The sequence below is a fragment of the Lissotriton helveticus genome, chromosome 12, assembly GCF_964261635.1.
Source record: "Lissotriton helveticus chromosome 12, aLisHel1.1, whole genome shotgun sequence".
NCBI classification, from domain to species: Eukaryota; Metazoa; Chordata; class Amphibia; order Caudata; family Salamandridae; genus Lissotriton; species Lissotriton helveticus.
In genome coordinates this window covers 77,276,998-77,294,912 of record NC_136073.1, presented here as the reverse complement: position 1 = coordinate 77,294,912, position 17,915 = coordinate 77,276,998, and the positions used below count along the sequence as shown (strand labels likewise).

Below are 17,915 nucleotides of genomic sequence, written 5' to 3'. Positions count from 1 at the left end.
GTACCTCCTGATCCTCCTCCTCAACTGCTGAATCAGTGTTGTGGAGATCTGGATCCCCAGAGGTTCCCTCTAAGGCTGGCATGTTCTCATGTAACTGAGAAAGCTTTCTGGCATCATATGTCTCTAAGAGACCTATCAGAAAGGAAGTGGTGGGGTTAGACCCCTGCTTCAGTTTTCTGGAGACACAGATCTGTCTCATCTCATGAAAGCTGAGAGCTGCATATCTTGAAGTGACCTGTGGAGGGTCAACACTGACCAGGGGAGTCTCAGTAGAGTCCTCCTGAGTCGACATGCTTTTCTAGTGAGGTGTAAGTGGTGCACTTACCTACACTATATGTTTGCCTACTGATCCCTTGCTAGAGTTGTAGTTTAGGGTGTGCTAGGCCCTAGGAGCTACAACAGCTGGTTCAGTAGAACTCAGAGTATTCTAAGCTAAGTTATATGTACCTTTAGTACTTATGTGATCTTTCACAAGATATTCTTAGGATATGTGTGGTAAAACAACAGCAAGCTCAAATCCCAACCGCTGCTCACCAATGTGAGAAGTTGGCCTGATGTGCAGTGCTCACTATTCTAGTGATCACTATATATCAGTCCAAACAACCCTTATTGATGATTGGTTGTAAGTCAACCTTATAGACCAGCTATCCTAGTAGCATGGATACGAGCAGTCTAAGGCTAAGACTCTAGAGGGCGTGTTAAGCCAGCTGTTTTACCATCACATTACCCCTTGAACACCCAGTGAAAGGACACCACACAAGTTGTTATGAAAATAAACAGTGTATTTATTTATAACAAGACTACCCTGGCTCTTTATGAGACAGGGAGCTAAGCACACAACAAAACTCTTACGAAAATACTTAAGTTAGCACGTTATACACAAATGCCCGAGGGGCACGAAAAACCATATACGCTAAAAGTGGAATGCGAATTACTAGCAGGTAAGTAACAGTTCTAATAGGCTTTGGAATCGCTAGGACTGGACTAGGGAATCGTTAGATTACTACTAGGAGGCCTAGGGGACTCGGGTGCAGAGTGTGCACTCTCACGCGGGATGCGGGACAAAGTCTATGGAAGCTAGAATTCACAAAGTTAGTGTTCACGGGCGAACCCGACCTGGTAGGGAGAAAGCGACAGTGGATCCTGACCCTTGGATAGTGAGGCTATGCTGGGACACCGGAGTGCCGAAGTTACCTAGCCCAGGGGCTGCAGCTGCATAGGTCTGAAAAGACGTCGGGGATCTCGTTGCCGGACCAGGAGCCTGGAAGGAAGAAGTTGCTGGCAGGCGACCAGTGAAGGAAAGTTCGATGGATCCAAGCCTGGATCAAGGAAGAAGAAAACCTGAAAGCAGAGGGGACCAAGTTCTTGAATCACTAGCCAGTGATTAAGTGGGCACCAGGATGGCACCGGGCGAAGTCACCGCAGTCAGGTGAGTGGGCACTGCTGGGCTCTGCAGTCTCTCGGACCAGGAGGCGTTGTCGGCGACCAGGATGGAGGTGCGAGCTGTCCCACGAAGGATGAAGTCGTTGGCGTCGAAGTTACCCAGGATTGGGCAACAAGCCTTGGCTAATTCAAGCCCACGCGGTGGACTCAAAATGGCGTCTTGAGTGGACCAGGAGGGTCCGGGGTGCTCCTCTTCTGGAAGGGAGCAAGGGCCAGTCTGGAGCAACCAGACCAGCAGCAGAAATGTCGTCGGGCGTCGTCAGGAAGGCCACAAGCCAACGGGCTAGTAGCCAAACAACGCGGTGAGCAGCGGAAAGCAGAAGGGCCCCACGCAGATCGTGGAGATGCTGGGGGGCTGCACTTCGGAGCTGGAGCTGCTCAGAGTCGGGGCTTCTCGGACCCCAAAGCACTCACCAGTAGATTACTCGGCGGGCTTGCTGGAAAGAAGTCGTGCAGTCTTGCAGATGGCCGGTCCCTTGAGGTCTCGTCGCACCCACGGTTCTCAGCTGGGCTGTAGAGGTGGGTAGAGGTCAGAGGTGCCAGGGAAGCCGGTTCTCGTCGAGCTGGGCAGTCGGATTCCGGAGGAAGGACTTACAGCAGACCGCAGTGTTCTTGGATGGTGCCTGCGGATGCAGGGTGACTACTCCTTAGTCACAAGGGAGAAATCTTAGGAAGAAGTCTTGAGTTCCTTTCGCAGAAAGTAGTTTCAGGATTCAAAGATGATCTGATTTGGAAGGGGGCCAGTCTCTACCTTTATCCTGTAAAAAGGGGCTGGCACGCGACTAAGTCCTGCCCTATGGGTGGGACTAGGAGGGGGGTGGTTACACCCACTTCCTTGGCGGGCTTTTCCCCAGCACAGGGTCTGGAGTGACCCTGGAACTGGTTCCAGCCAGCCTATGCACAGTGAGCACCGGGGTGCCACGTGCAGTCACCTTCCTCTAAAGCCCTGCCTACTTACAATACACAAAACCCTGTCTGGGACGGTGCTGGCACCGCCCCTGGCAGGAAACCCTTTGTCCTTATCTCCTGCTCTGGGAGGACTCCCAGCAGCAGGAGGGCAGACTTGTGTCTCGGTGGCAGCATCCATTTTGTGGATGCTAAGGCTCTGTCTGACTTTTAACCGGGTTATAGGTTACAGGCATGTCGTGTCCCTCTAGAAGGGTGGAATGCTAACCCCGTCGCCAGAATTGGCGAGGGGTTAGTATTCCAATTCGTATGACACCTTACTCGACATGTTTTGATAAAGCGATACCAGAGTTGGCACATAACCGCGAGGATTATAATGCACTTAAGAGTATATGGTATGCGATATCATGGAAACGGCTAAGGGATGGATCCCGAAAGCCGCAGACAGGCTCAGCTCATGCCAGAGCACCATCTCACACGATTCCAAGCACTCTGCCTTCAGGATGGTTAAGGCCTGCTATAGGAGTGACTGATAGGAGATCTGTGTGTCCATTTTTAGGGTTAGATATAGGTATACTATATCTAAAGCAAAGGGTGAGTACACCACCTTGCCCCAGCTGTCGTGCAGCCAGTTGTGTCAGTTTTAGTTAGTCAATCCAGGGGTGGCATAATACATGCTTCAGCCCCTGGGAGACTTCTGGGTGCACCTCAGCCCTGGGTACAGGGACTTGGAGAGGGCCCAGTGCCAATTCAGTACCTGGGTACAATTTGGATAGAGAGAACAGCTAGGCTGTGGGTCTGATCAGCAGGCCCACAGCCAGGGAAAGTCGTAAACCAGTGCAGCAAAAAGCAAAAATCTGGGTGATCATAGGATTGCAGACCCTACTCTCCTACAGGGTGGTATAACATTTCATAGATCAAAAAAAACAGGGACGCTTGGATCTGGATATCAGTCACTGTGATCAAATAAAAGGTTTGCATACCATGGTTGAATCAGATGTAACAAAGCAGATTCAGTTGTATCTTAATTTATTGGTGCGCCATATACCAATAACTTCAGGCAATTGGTATGGCTTGAAAAGTACTGATTGTAATCATCAGAATATTTCAAGTACAGGACATAAAACATGTGCTATTTGTTCATAGTAAAAAATTTACCGAAACTGATATTTAAAGAATATGTTTTTATGTAAAGGTGTGACTATAATACGAGAGGCACTGCCATTTATATTTGCACCACCAACAATACCAGAAGACTATAGGGTTTAGTTATAAAGTGTTTAAATATTTTGATCAGTTTTTAGAGTTGCCTTAAAATTTCTCAACATATTAACATTTATGCATGGGGATAGTCATAGTCTTGAATTGAGGGTTTCTTGACTAGACTGTGTACCGCTTCGCTGTAACCAATCAATTGCATTAGTGATCTATATTCCTTTTAGAGTGCTGGTGTGTTTTACAGAATGCTGTGGTGATCTGCATCTTGTAATTGGCCTGCGTTCCATCGGGTTCAGCCTGAACTTGTAATTTTGTCCCGGTCCGGCATAACCAGATATCCACAGTTGGCACTTTGTACGTTTGGCGCTACATTTACTGAAATCTTTAAGCCTCCATATCTCCGGTTCTACGGATTAGATTTTGGTCCTTGTGGTCTTGTATTATTTATTTATTAAAAAAATCTATTTTTATAAACTCAGCGTAAGGTCCTGTTGTGGTGTGTTTTTACTGTGTGATTGTTTTAAGTGTTAAACAAATACTTTACACATTGGCTCTACGTAAAGCCTAACTGTTCTAGGCCAAGCTTCCGGGGGGTTGAGCACAGGTGAATTTGGATTAGATTTTGGTCCTTGTGGTCTTGTATTATTTATTTATTAAAAAAATCTATTTTTATAAACTCAGCGTAAGGTCCTGTTGTGGTGTGTTTTTACTGTGTGATTGTTTTAAGTGTTAAACAAATACTTTACACATTGGCTCTACGTAAAGCCTAACTGTTCTAGGCCAAGCTTCCGGGGGGTTGAGCACAGGTGAATTTGGGGTTGCTTGTATTTACCCTGACAAGAATTATGGTGTCAGCTTGAGTAGGGTTTTAGCTCCCTCAACAAGCAGCACAATGTGTTACAGAGGGTCTGGGTGTTGACAGGATGGGCCCTCTCTGACTTAGTAGGGGGCAAAGCTGTCACCTACCACACTTGCACTTTAAAGGCATTGGCTGAGCTTACACACAAGGGACTTCCCACTATAGGGTGGCCAACTGGCATAGGCGCAAATTCAGGACGGTGAGTGTAAAAATTCAGGACAAAGGGTCAAATTTCAGGATAGGAGGTCAAAATTCAGGACAAAAATTCAGGACAAAAGGTATGCTTTACAGATACATCAGTGGATGTCATGCAATAGTATATAAACAAATAGGCGAAGAACATAAATACAAGTCACTTCTCCTGCCAGTCACTTTCTCCTGCCCGGTCACTTCTCCTGCCCCGTCACCGCTCCTTCCCTGTCATTACCCCTGCCCCGTCACTGCTCCTGCCCAGTCACTGCTCCTGCCCGTTCACTGCTCCTGTCCGGTCAGCACTCCTGCTCATGCCCGATCACCGCTCCTGCCCCATCACTTCTCCTGCCCCGTCACTTCTCCTGCCCCGTCACTTCTCCTGCTCCGTCACATCTCCTGCTCCATCACTTCTCCTGCCAGTCACCTCTCCTGCCCGTCACCTCTCCTGCCCATCACCTCTCCTGCCCATCACCTCTCCTGCCCGTCACTGCTCCTGCCCGTCACTGCTCCTGCCCGTTCACTGCTCCTGCCCGTTCACTGCTCCTGCCCGTTCACTGCTCCTGTCCGGTCAGCACTCCTGCTCATGCCCCGTAATTTCTCCTGCCCTGTCACTTTTCCTGCCCCGTCACTTTTCCTGCCCCGTCACTTCTCCTACCCTGTCACATCTCCTGCCCTTCACATCTCCAGCCCGTCACATATCCTGCCCTGTTCACTGCTCCTTCACATTCACTGCCCCTGTCCGGTCACCGCTTCTGCTCATGCCTAATCACCGCTCCTGCCTCGTCACTTCTCATGCCCCGTCACCTCTCCCGCCCCGTCACCTCTTCTGCCCCGTCACCTCTCCTGCCACATCACTTCTCCTGCCCCGTCATCTCTCCTGCCCCATCACCTCTCCTTTCCTGTCTCTTCTCCTGTCCCGTCACTGCTCCTGCTCAGTCATTCTCAGTGAACAACATTGGCAAATTACACAAGACCGCAAGTTCGCCACAGTACTTTGTTTGAGGAAATCTCCTCTGTAATCACTAACTATGATCTACTGGCTCCAAGTGAGTCACTGGCCTCCAAGGCACTCACTCGCACAAGATATGCTAAAGGCAGAAAGCGCATTGTCATTCAAAAGGGGATAATCAGCCTCAGTCACAATGACAATGGGCCTGTCCACAGTCTGTGCGAGCTCAGTGAGGGGCTGCTGCAGCCTCTGGAGTTCAACAGAGACGTGCGAGCTGGCCCCTGAGAACTGTTGATCTCTTGCGGCTTCTCGCAGGGGCACAGCACAGCTCGCTGTAATCTCCAAAATTACAGACAAAAGGTGTCTGTAACAGGAATGATTATGGACAACAGACATCACACCAAAATAACGGACAGTCCATGAAATTTACAGACAGTTGGTCACCCTATCACACTTGCCTATTGTACACCCAGACAAATTGGAACCAGGGCAGGGAGACAGAAAATTCTAGACACCTCTGTAGGGGCAAACTCCAGAAGCTTCTCCCACTTCAAAACTGGAACCCTCAGATCAAACTCTTCAGGTGACTTCTGGACCTGGGAAAGATTCAGAAGAAGGACTGCTCTGCTGCAAGGACTGCCCAGCTGCTCTGCTGCCCTACTGCCAGAAGAAGGCGGACTGAATCCACAACTTGAACCCAGAACTACCAGAGTTTCTCCAAGGGCCCAGTGAGTTGGCCTCCTGTTCTGAGCTACAGAGACATAACAGGCCCCTTTGCGCAGGAGTAAACTGACACATCTCAATGCAGGAACGAGCATCGCAGCTCCAGTTCAGTGGCCTCGCAGCACCAACCCAGAGTGACACATCTTGATACAGACAACCAGCACAGCTCAACGTATTTCAACACACTCGACGCCATACTATGCTTTGCAGCTTCTGATCAGCAGCTTCACAAGCACTGACCCAGTGCGATGCATCTCGTTGCCCAGGTTGATGAATCTCAGTGCATCTCAATGCAAGTCCTCACAGCACTAGTAGCTGCATCCACCTCGACGCAGTGCAGCACATCTTGGTGATGTACTCTACATTGCAAGCTCCTATCGACAGCTCCAGCGACTTTGACTCAGCGCAACACATCTCGATGCAGGGTCTTGCATCGCAGCTTCTGTTGACGGCTCGTCGATGCCTGCACTGCACAGCAAAACACAAAAATGTCCCATCTCGAAGCACCAGTACACAAGACACTTTTAACAGCGGACTCAACTCAGTCTTGTATTCGTCCCATGTGACTTTGTTACTTGGACCCTGTCCATTCGACCAGATAACCGCAACTGGCACTTCCCGCTTCTAAGCACTACTTTAAAAAAAAAACTTTTACAAATGCATTTCTCTGGTTCTATTGGTTGGATTTTGGTCATTTTGGTATCTAATAATGTATTATATATTACTCTATTTTTCTAAATTAATGCGTGATTTTTCTTGTGTTTTCAATTTATTACTGTTGATGTGCTACATAAACACTTTATGCATTGTCTCTAAGTTAAGCCTGACTGCTTTTGTGCCAAGCTACCAGAGGGTTAAGCACAGGTTAATTGAGTAACCTTTTGTGGTTCGCCCTGACATGTATTGTGGCTGTTGCTTGAGTAGGGTTTCATCCCCCTCAGCCAACAACTCAATTTTCATAGTATAGGTCACAATCTTCATTGAAAAAAGCTAGAAAATATTTCCTCAATGTCTGGCAGACAAGTGTCTCATCATTGTGTTTAAGACAGCCCATTTTTCATCCTAATTGCAGGGTATCATATCTTAGTATGATTTTTGCCTTTTGCATTATAAAAATGAGAAGAGGTATCCTTACCTATGTAACTCAAATTCTTCAAATTCCTTTATGGATATTGCTGTAAAGTGGAGAAAGTGTAACTCTAAATAAGGATTCACACCAATTCAAAATCAGAATCTTGTCTCATCTAACTGATCTTCAAGGATCCAAAATAAACTACGAACCACAATGTTGCCTCTAAAACCATAGCTGGGAACGTTAAGGGTCATTCTCAACAACCTTTAGAAATCCTATAGGTTAATGGAGATCTCACCTACTAAAGTATCTCAGCCTAAAACGTAATCACAGTCTGCGCCAACCAACAAAAGGAATATAGGGCCTAATTTAAAGTATGGTGGGTGGCTCCAAGTCTGACAGGATGGCGGAGGTTATTTCCTCCACCACTCTGGCTGTATTACCGCTTGCCATACTTAAAAAAATCTCCACCCTCCCAGCAGAGTTTTCCGTTCCTTGATGAGCAGCTGACATATCTCAGGCAACTGCGCATCAAACCATTTCCTTTTCCAAAAACAAATTCCAAAAGTGGGACTTTATTTCTGAAAAAATAATGATTCGGACACACTGGGAGTTTTCTTCCTGAAGAAAAAAATGCATCAGAACTTCCGCTCTAAATAGGGTGGATGGTCTGATGCATCTACATCGATTGCGCCAACTCTGTTGGGCCGCAGGAGTAGGGCTTCTGGCAGCATAGCCGGTGGGGGCACTGCCATCGGAAAAAAGGATGGTCTGCTCAACTCTTAACAGAGCAGCAGACTACCAGTTTTGTGTACATGGTAGTTGGCCAGTTTACGGCACAGTGCGGTGTAAGCCAAAGTGTAAATAAGGCTCAAACTTCTGCTAAGGGAACTCTGTCCTACCAGCAGAATTCTGCAATCTTTCTAGATCATACAAATAGTAGGTAGTTTTCTCTTTAGAAAAGCATATACCTGTGCCTCCAATAAGCCTGCTGGTGATATTCGAAGCTGGGAATTGGCATCTCCTCCTCCTCCCAGGTCGACTGGTCATAAGGGAGATCCCTCCACTTCACCAGGTAATGGAAATTTCCTTTTCTGTCAATGCTGTAAATCAAAAATGAATTCCAGGATAGTAGTGAACAAACTAGAAAAACATTAGAGATAAGCAATAGAATTCCAGAAAGCACCACTTACAAAGTGCTAAAAATGATGGTTCCAGTTACAGATTTGGCATGCTGCAGATGTTCACTCAATATATTATGCTATAGATGTGACACAACATATGTCCTAGAGATATTTGTTACAAGACGCCTTGTATAATATGCTTTATAGTACTATACATTACCAACAGTAAGTGAGGATAACTGTGGTCTCAGGCTTGGACAATGGAGAACTCACAGTCCAGCACCTTCAGAAGTCTTTGATTTAGAAATGCTGCAGATTTAAAGGGTTACTTTCTGTGTCTAACAGATGTTCTACTTCCTAAACACAAGTTAGTCATGCAACTGCAGTCTCCTACATTTGATCGGCACATCTCATTTAATTCTAACTTGAAAATTGTACAGTTTTCTACCTATGAATATAAATATTAATTGCCCTACATGATCTGAACAGGACTGTGCACCCTATAGGTTAACAAACCTGTGATTGATAATGCGCTGCATTGTCATCCACTCTGGCTTAATCCCGTAACGGTAAAACTTCTCCTCCAACTCGGCATACACAGGGTCTTTGATCTTCCTCTTCTCGCTCTTACCATCATCGTCCCCTGATCCATAGTCCAGGGGTGGGGGCTCATCCATGTCTGTCTTCCGCTGGTAATTCCGGTACATCACGGTGTGGAAGATTTCAAGCTGGAAGGGAAGAGGGAACAATTTACTTCATCACCTTGTACGTTTTCATTTAAAATCTCACAAAGACTGCAAGGTAACAAATGCTGAACTCTATTAGTACTTCCACCCAGTTTTTTTAGGCCAACATTTTTACCCTGAACAAACAGGCATCAATACAAAAAACTTTTGTTGTTATTCTGTTAACATAAGTAGATGCAAAAAAGAGGATAGATAATACTTTCGGGTTAATGATTTTCTATGAGGAAAACGGAAATGTGTATAACTGTAAATGTTGACACCAAGAGGGATAAATACATTACAATGCTTTCACTAGTTATTCTATTCATATCTAGTACAAAGAAATATTTAGTTCCTCTCTCTGACTGATAGCAGATCCTATCTCTTATCAAGAAAGAAACAAGTTACTAACTTGTAACTGCAGTTTAACAGAAGGGCGGTTGGGAGCACACTGTCTCACATCCCAGCAGAAACATGGGTCTAGCGATGTACAGCACTCTCTGCGGTAAACATCCTTTACACTGCGGATATTTCAACGCAGTGCTGTTACGACGCATCCTTTACAACGCAAGTCGTAACCACAACTTGCGCTGGAGGGCGCTACAGGATTAAGAATAGTATATTTACTATTCCAACACCTTCCCTAGTGTCCACGGGGACTGGTGTTAGAATAGTAAATTATACTATTCATGATCCGCGCCCCCAACGCAAGTCGTTGTCACGACTTGGGTTGTAAAAGACGCCTTCTAACAGCACGCGTTGTGACGGTATGCGTAGTACCGTCATACATCCCTCTCTGCACCAACGTTGATGAAATAATACAGTTAATATTGAAGTAAGCGCTATTGTGTATTGCATTGACCACAATGCAAAGGGGCGATCTGCGCTCGGATGTGAGGCAGTGTGCTCCCAAACCCCCTTCTGCAGTTTCATAGAGTTGGTATCCTTCATAGATTCACATTCATGTAACCTATAGCAGCAGTGTGATTACCATAAGTGGCAGGCTACACCAAGCGATAATTTAGTATGGGTTATCAGAAGGAAAATATCCAAACTCCAGCTAATGAGCTAAGAGTCCACTAACCATCACCCTCTCCAGAGGCCACCATACATGGGATTTCAGAAATGTGTGAGAAACAATAAATAGTGCATGACACTCAAAAGGGGAAAGTTGCATGGGAAGATATGAAAGATACCAATGTCTAAGAACTGCAGTGACAGTCAAATAACTTGCTTCTTCTGCAACACTGACTGACTCTTTCAAAGATTCACATACTAATTCAGACTATGGGGGGCTGTAGAAATTAAGAGTTTTTTTGCACGTGAACTGGAAATCAGGAAACACCTTTTTTTTAAAGTTGACGCAAAACTATCTGTCCTACCGCTAACTCTGTTGCCATCTCTGAGTCCAAGCAGAGGCACCTTGTAAACATGTGATAGCTCTTCTAGGTATCTGTTTTGCAAATGTCTGCCAGTGGGACTCCACTTTAGAGAGTTGCTGTCACTGCCACACATCTTGTTGAATGAGTTGTTACTGCTCCCCGTAGGGGTAGACCAGCTTTCTTGTGGCAGATGCTGATAGCCACCACTGTCCACCTTGCAATACCCTTGCTTGGAGAGATGTCTCTTTTGTGGATGTCTAAATGTCACAGAGTTGGCTGGTGTGCAGTTGGTCGGTTCATTGAAAGCTTCTGTCTCTCTCTATAGAGAATTTCAGGCTTCTGTGCATACCACTGAATTTAAAGCCCTTTCCTTTTTACAAAGTGGGTTCCTAAAAATCACCTATAGGATCACAAGCTCATTTGAATGTACTTAAGACTGGGTCCTAGTAGATATCTGTGCTTGTAAAACCTCATAAAGGACTTCTTCATTGTAGAAGTTTGCAATTTCTGTTCTCTCCTGGTCAGTGATAAAGGAAGTGAAACTTTCTGGGAAACATATTTAACGTCCACCTGGTCAATGGGCTCAAAAAGGTTTTTCAGCAGTTGTACCAAATCAGTTTTCCTCCCTAATTTGAAAAACATGCAACATAACAAAGGAAAAGTTCTAAGCAGATCATCACAAAATCTTAGAGAAGAAAAATATGAGAAGCGATATGAGAAGTGAGAATATAGATGGCCTGTTGACTGGTGCATTCTGAAGTTAGGAGACACATTAATTCTGAAAGGACTATTTTTGAGCCCCGACTTTGTTAGATGCTGCCAGTATGGAAGCATTTGATGAGGCAAAGAAGACATTCTGAGCAAACTCTGTATTGCACATCTAGTGCAGAATGTCTCCATTGAGAGTGATACACTGTTGTTATCAAGGGGGCCCTAACCTGCAATACTACTGGTCTGCAATCAAGTGGTAAATGTAAATGGGTAAACAAAAGGTACTCAGGAGCAAGACCATTATGTTAAGGGACTGGGTTGTCATGGAGAATTTGATTCTAGCATCAGACCAGGAGGTTCAAGCATGAGCCCAATGTAATGGGAGGGTCCTCTGGGAAGTGCAGCTAGTCCATAAACCATATTGTTTTATCCACGTAGGGGTCCATCATGATTATGCAACAGTTTTCAATCTTGCTGATTGTCTTTCAGAAGAGGAACATGTTTCACGGTCAATGCAATGGTTCTGTGACAGAGTAGCAAATGTACTCCCCCTTCAATCGAGATTGCCAATACCTACATGCATAGAGTCAGCATTTCTTGTTGGCTGCAGTTGTAAAGTGATCCAGGTCTGGTTTTAACCCAGGGTACCCCTTTGTGACATTCTCCTAGTGTCCTTCCTACTGAGCTTCTCGGCCAATTTGTTCTGAATCCAAGAAGAAATAGTCAAATACCATAGGAGTTGGGCCAGTCCCTGACAGTATAGGTGACCTTCGTTTTCCATGTTTTTTTGACATACAACAACGTGGTGTGGCCTGTCCTCACCGGCACCATCAATTCCATATTCTGAACTGATTACACTAAACTCCTGACACACTTGCTTCTCTAACTGTAACATCTATGTGGGTAATTGCTGACAGTGGTCACATAAGTCCTCCATGGACCAATCCACTGCCATCACAATATGAGCACCCAATAGTGGAAATAAAGGCCCATTGTAAAGTTCCAATTTTTTGGCCCAACAAGCAAGGACATCATTTATTTGGGTACTAACACAGATTGAATCGGCAAAGGAGCCTGTTGTCTTATGCCATTGGCTGTCTACATCTTTCCATGGACCAGGATTCAGAGATGGAAGAAGAAAGTGAGAAGGTTGTAAGATGATATCACCCAGAGGAGAGTCTAGCTCAGGCCCACCAATGTGGTTGTGAGCCTCCAGAACTGTTAAACTAGTAACTGAAGTTAGAATGTGCTTTCCACTGACAGAAAGGCTTTTTCCATTCCCATGTTCAAAGTTGCTCTCAGGTGGCAGCATGATCATACAAAACAAATGCTCTTCAGGCACTTACTTAGTTGACGCAGATCTAGAACAGGGTACCAATTCTCCTGATTACTTTTTTAAAAAGAACAAGGCTGAAATAAAAGCCCTCATTTCACTGGAATTCGTGAAAAGGCTCAAGGGTAGTTTTCTATAGCATGGTGAAGATATTGTCCTGAAGAAAATAAAACAGTTGGTGCGCCATCTTTCAGAGAAGAACCTTAGCAGGCCTCTGGCTGTATACAAGGATAACACTTGTTGTGCTAGGTTGAGGACCCATCTGTCTGACGTTATGGAAAGCCATTCTTGGAAATTTGATGAGATCAGCCTCCTCCAGGTCCTATTTCATCTGGAAGGCTGTCAACTGTAAGACGGTCCTGAAGATACTATATATAGCAATTGTGATCATAATCACTGAAAACCGAAGGACAGCCGTGGTTGTTGAGGCTCTCAGCAGTATGGCTGGAAACCTCCATGGCAGGATAATTTCACGCATTCTCTGCCACTTAAAAAAGGAGAAACATCTTGTGTTTGTCTTTTGTTTTGTAGGGCATTGTCATTGTTCCACTAAGAGGACTCTCCCTGCAAAAGCATGTCCAGCAGCCTGTTCTGGACACTGGGTCTGAAGGGGGTGCAATTAAGCTAAATTTGTTGCTGTGCGACCGCTACCTCAGGACAGCTGCTTGAACCTGTGCTCACTCAATCCATTAAGAGTCAATAGCAGCTGAGAACACCTTCAGCCTGGCTTTTGGTGGCCAGTAAGACGGAAGGGTATGCTCTCCATGGCTTTACATATTTTGTCCAAACAGGTATCGCCTCAGCTATGGCCACTGTTGTCTGCATATTCCTTATCTCTTCTTACCAAATATGATCTATAGTTGGGAGGACCACTGTTTTTCTAGGTAGATCCTCGAAGTCAAAGAAAAAGCAGACTATATTTTTCCCAAACCTGAACATTTGAAACGTGACATTCTCTCTAGCAAGCAGTAGGACCAGACGATGTCATCAAGGGAACGTCTACAGAAGGGCCTCATGTACCTTCAGCTATGGTGACATAGCTGTCCCATAATCCCCGAACGCTTGCAGTGTCATGATCTGGCAATTCACCTTGCTCTGCCTCAACATACTCCATAGTGACTGTCGCTGCCTAGCGAGGATGTAAACCAATTGTTGATGACACAAAGGTGGCTGAAGCAGTGCTAATGTTGACTTGGCAGAGTTGGCTGTGGCAGGTTCAGAAATCTACTAGAATAGTCTTAAATCATTTCCTGAATGTCTACAACCAAATATTCGGTGAACTGAAGCTTTAATTTTTCCTGGTAGCTAGATACCTCATAATAAGAATCACAGACCAGTCATTATCTCGATGCCCAGCACTGCCCTTAATCCACTATTTCATTGTCAAATGGCAGTGTAGACAATGTTACCTAAGGGACGCCGATTTGTCATGCTGACAAAGTCCACATCATACACTTTGGTGTGTCAACAAGACTGACAATGAGAAAAAGTTTTTTAAAAAATGAGCCATTCTTTTCCAAAATCAATCAATCAAACATGATTTATAGATCACGGCTAGTCACCTGAAAGGGTATCCTGGCACTGACCTGCACAAAACAAGATGTCTTCATCAACAATGGAGTTGTTAAATGCTTTAATTCCGCTGTTAAAAGTAATACTGCAGATTTCATTGGTCAGGGCTCAGGCACACTTTGGTCAGTAGTGCCAAGGGTCTGCAGCGGTGTAGACATTGAGAAAACTCTTTGGTGGGAATTTAATTGCCTTTTAAAAGGAATCGGAGGATGCAGAGGAATGTCTCTCTGAGTTGTTGTCAGCTTTTCATGCACTTTTTCTTTAATGAGCATCTAGAGAGCAGGGTCTCAGAGATGGTTCATTTGAAATGCCATTTCAAATCTGTATATTCTTACTGGGCGTTTTAGGCACGAGTCAGAATAAACTTGTCACAATAGGAGGCACCATCTTTAGACTTGGCTTTGTTGAGGTAGTGTAGCAGGAAGCCCTCTCAATTCTACAGTATTGTTGCTGAGAATTTAAAGCAAATTTTGTAGACTTTATGTGGGAGATCTGAAAAATATCTTTTTCCCACATGAGCCACATGAAAAAAATAACCTTCTTGAGCAATTCACTCCGGAGTAAGGTAAATCTTCTCTGGTTAAAGACGTAAGATGATGTAATTACCTTCAGTAACAATATTTATGATGGACACATTCCTCACCTTATGACTATCCCACCAGACTAGTCTATGACACTAACTGTCAAGTGGAAAAGTGCACAGTATTCAAGGATTTCTAGGCCTACTCTATACAGCTTGCATTACCACCAAATCCACCTTCAGGTGGCCTTCTTAGGAGATTGGTGTGTCTGATACCTTACATTGTTTGTCCAGTCTAGGTACAACTGCTGCCACAGTTGCTAGTGTCGCATCAATTTCATTCCCTCTTGTCAGAGATAGACAACTACCGGGATGCTCTTGTAGGGAGAGGAGTTGGCCGAACGGCTAGGGGGGGTCGTCCTTGAATCTGGGGAACTGGGCTTGAGTCTCGGCAACAAAGCTGAACATCCTGTGATTCTGGGCAAATCACTTAATCTACCCATGCCTGACAAATTAATGTGTCCTCATGAAACGCAACTGGTGCTACGTAAAGCGCTCTGATACCCGATACCATCAGGTCAAGTTCGCAATTTATAAAACTCCATTAAAAAAAAAGTAGGTGGTTCCCTTAAGTTCTATAAGAAGCAATCTGTGTCTGTGCCACAGGGAATTCAAATCTCTTAGAAGCCCTATCAATCTCTGAATGAAGTCTAATGCTGTCATCTGAAGGAGAGAGTCTTCTGGGGGCTTCCGCCATTAGGAGTATAGAATTTTACATTTCCACACCAGTAGATCTTAAAGATTCTGGAAGTTGACCTTCTTCTATATTGGAGTTTTGACCATCATCAGAGGTATTGACTTGAATTAGTTTTGCATGGATGGCCGTAAACATTTTGCACCTGACAGGCCGGAGATGGTGGAGCTAGCCCAGTAGGCTCAGCTGGACCGGATGTTTCAGGGTCTCGTGCCTTTGCCAGAGCAGCAGGTGGTTGCTGACCAGCTTCTGTGGGTTATCACGCGCGATAGTCTTTTATCCTGTGCATCAAGTCTTTGATTAGAATAGCTGGTGCTTGCATCAGGGGCTGCTCCTGGTATTCCTCATAATCATAATCTTAGTTCTCTTCCAGAGGAATCCTCATCAGCCATAAGCAATGTCTCATACTGGATTCCAGATCACTTCAAAATTTACATATATGCACATATACATATATGGATGTAAACATTTTTTCCAATAACCCTCATTCCAACAGTTCTGACTAAATTCATTCTATGTGTCCTGATATTTATTCTATTGGCCCTGGAATGTATGCAGCCCTATGAGGTTTATCCAGACTAAGTTTTTTTTATTTTTTGCAGAGTTTTAAATAGCGCAAACTTGACCCGAATCGGGTATCAAACACTTTACATAGCACCAGTTACGTTACATGAGGACACACATTCATTTTTGTTAGGCACGGGGAGATTAAGTGATTTGCCCAGAATCACAGGATGTTTTTAGCGTCATTACCGAGACTCGAACACAGTTCCCCAGGTCTGAGGTCGAGCTGTTAGGCCAACTCCTCTCCCCTGTCATTTTTTGCCTCAGTTGCTATTAATGTGTGTGGTCACAAGGGTATTTTACTTGGAGAAATATATTCTAGTAGTATATCTGATGGTTGATGAAGTCTTTCCTTTCCCGGATCTCTCGCTGACTAGGAAAACGGCAAGCAGGTCTACCGTTGACAGCTTAACCAATTTATGTCTGTCAATTGAAGCAATTGAGACTTTGTCAGCAGAACAGGTTTTGGTGAAATGGTTGACGGTTCTGTTATAGGCTCCAGTGTCATTGACAGTGACCTTGTAGATGTCAATCGGCCATCCTCAGGTTTCTTCTTTGAAGCTGTTGTTGCCTATGCGAGATTCCAGTGTCACTGACAGTGGAACCATCAACGCTGTAACCGATCCAATTTCTATATTTGAGGAGATGCTGGTGGCGGCATAGGTAGTTACGTTCTCCTTTCTTTTGTTTGGCCATGTTCAGGTTGTGGCGATTATGGCCGCACTAATGTCTTGAGAGTTTCTGGTATATTTTCTCTTCAGGGTCTTTTGGTGAAGACTGTGTAACAGTTTTTTTCACCCTAAGGTTTAGATGTCGCCAGATGGTGTTTTAACACCTTTTACTCCTTTAAGGTTTCAATCTTGAGCCTGCCCCCACCTCTGAGAAAGGAGTTTCAACTTCCTTAGCCTTTTCTGGCCACCTCAAAAGTGTTCTACCTCTGTTATGGAGTGTTTGGGCTGAGAAGGTTCTGGGAAGTTTGCAGTTGTTTGGAATGTGGTCAGAGTAAAGGTAATAAAGGTACTCCTAGTGAAGTTTGCCAGAGAACACTGTCAAGCTCCCACACGTGAATGTGAGCCGAAGAGTGAGTTTCCTGAATATGGCAGTTTCCGGAAATTGTATTGTTATTGCATTTATATAGCGTTTACTACCCCTGACGAGGCATTGAATCGCTTTTTCGGCGAGTAGCATGCTACTCCAGAACCCATAAAGTATTAGTGGTGAATTAGTATAGTGAAATTATAAAGTAATTTGAGTGGTGGATATGTTAGTCAGTTATTTGGATTGAGAAGGCTAGAGGAGGGAAAATGGTTTGCATTTATATTATGCTTGCTACCCCTGATGGGGTATTGAAGCGCTTTTTTCAGCAAGTAGCACGCTACTCCGTAACTAATACAGGATTAGCGGTGAATTAGTGTAGTCAAATATGAAAGTAATATGAGGGGTGGATACGTCAGTCAGTTATTTGGAATGATAAGGATAGTAGAGGGATAGAAGAGGGAAAAAGGTTTGCATTTATATATCGCTTGCTATCCCTGATGAGGAGTTGAAGCACTTTTTCGGTGAGTAGCACGTTACTCTGGAACTCATAAAGGATTAGTGGTGAATTAGTACAGGGAAATATGAAATTAATTTGAGCGGTGGACATGTTAGTCTGTTATTTGGATTGAAAAGGCTAGTGTAGGGATAGAAGAGGGAAGGATTTGAATTTTATGTTTGCTCGTATATGATAAATCGAGCCTCGAAGTAGCATATGTACAACTACTGGTACAGCATCCCTGGTTGCCACTGTAAAAGACCTGATGCGGAAAAACGCATCCCGCTACAACCAGAGAAGTCCTTTATCATATACGAGCATTTTTTACTTTCTA

The 17,915-nt window shown here is 44.7% G+C and overlaps 1 protein-coding gene across 8 annotated transcripts in view; it reads right to left on the bottom strand.

The window, feature by feature from the left end:
* CHD3 (chromodomain helicase DNA binding protein 3) overlaps positions 1-17,915 on the bottom strand; it is a 1,139,027-nt gene that overhangs the window by 775,599 nt on the left and 345,513 nt on the right. For all 8 annotated transcript variants that reach the window (XM_078670235.1, XM_078670239.1, XM_078670240.1 and 5 more), the window contains exons 11-12: positions 9,003-9,214; positions 8,334-8,465 (exon numbers count right to left, since the gene is read on the bottom strand). In XM_078670235.1, coding sequence (XP_078526361.1) covers positions 8,334-8,465; positions 9,003-9,214 — 344 coding nt within the window. The remainder of the gene's footprint in view (positions 1-8,333; positions 8,466-9,002; positions 9,215-17,915) is intronic.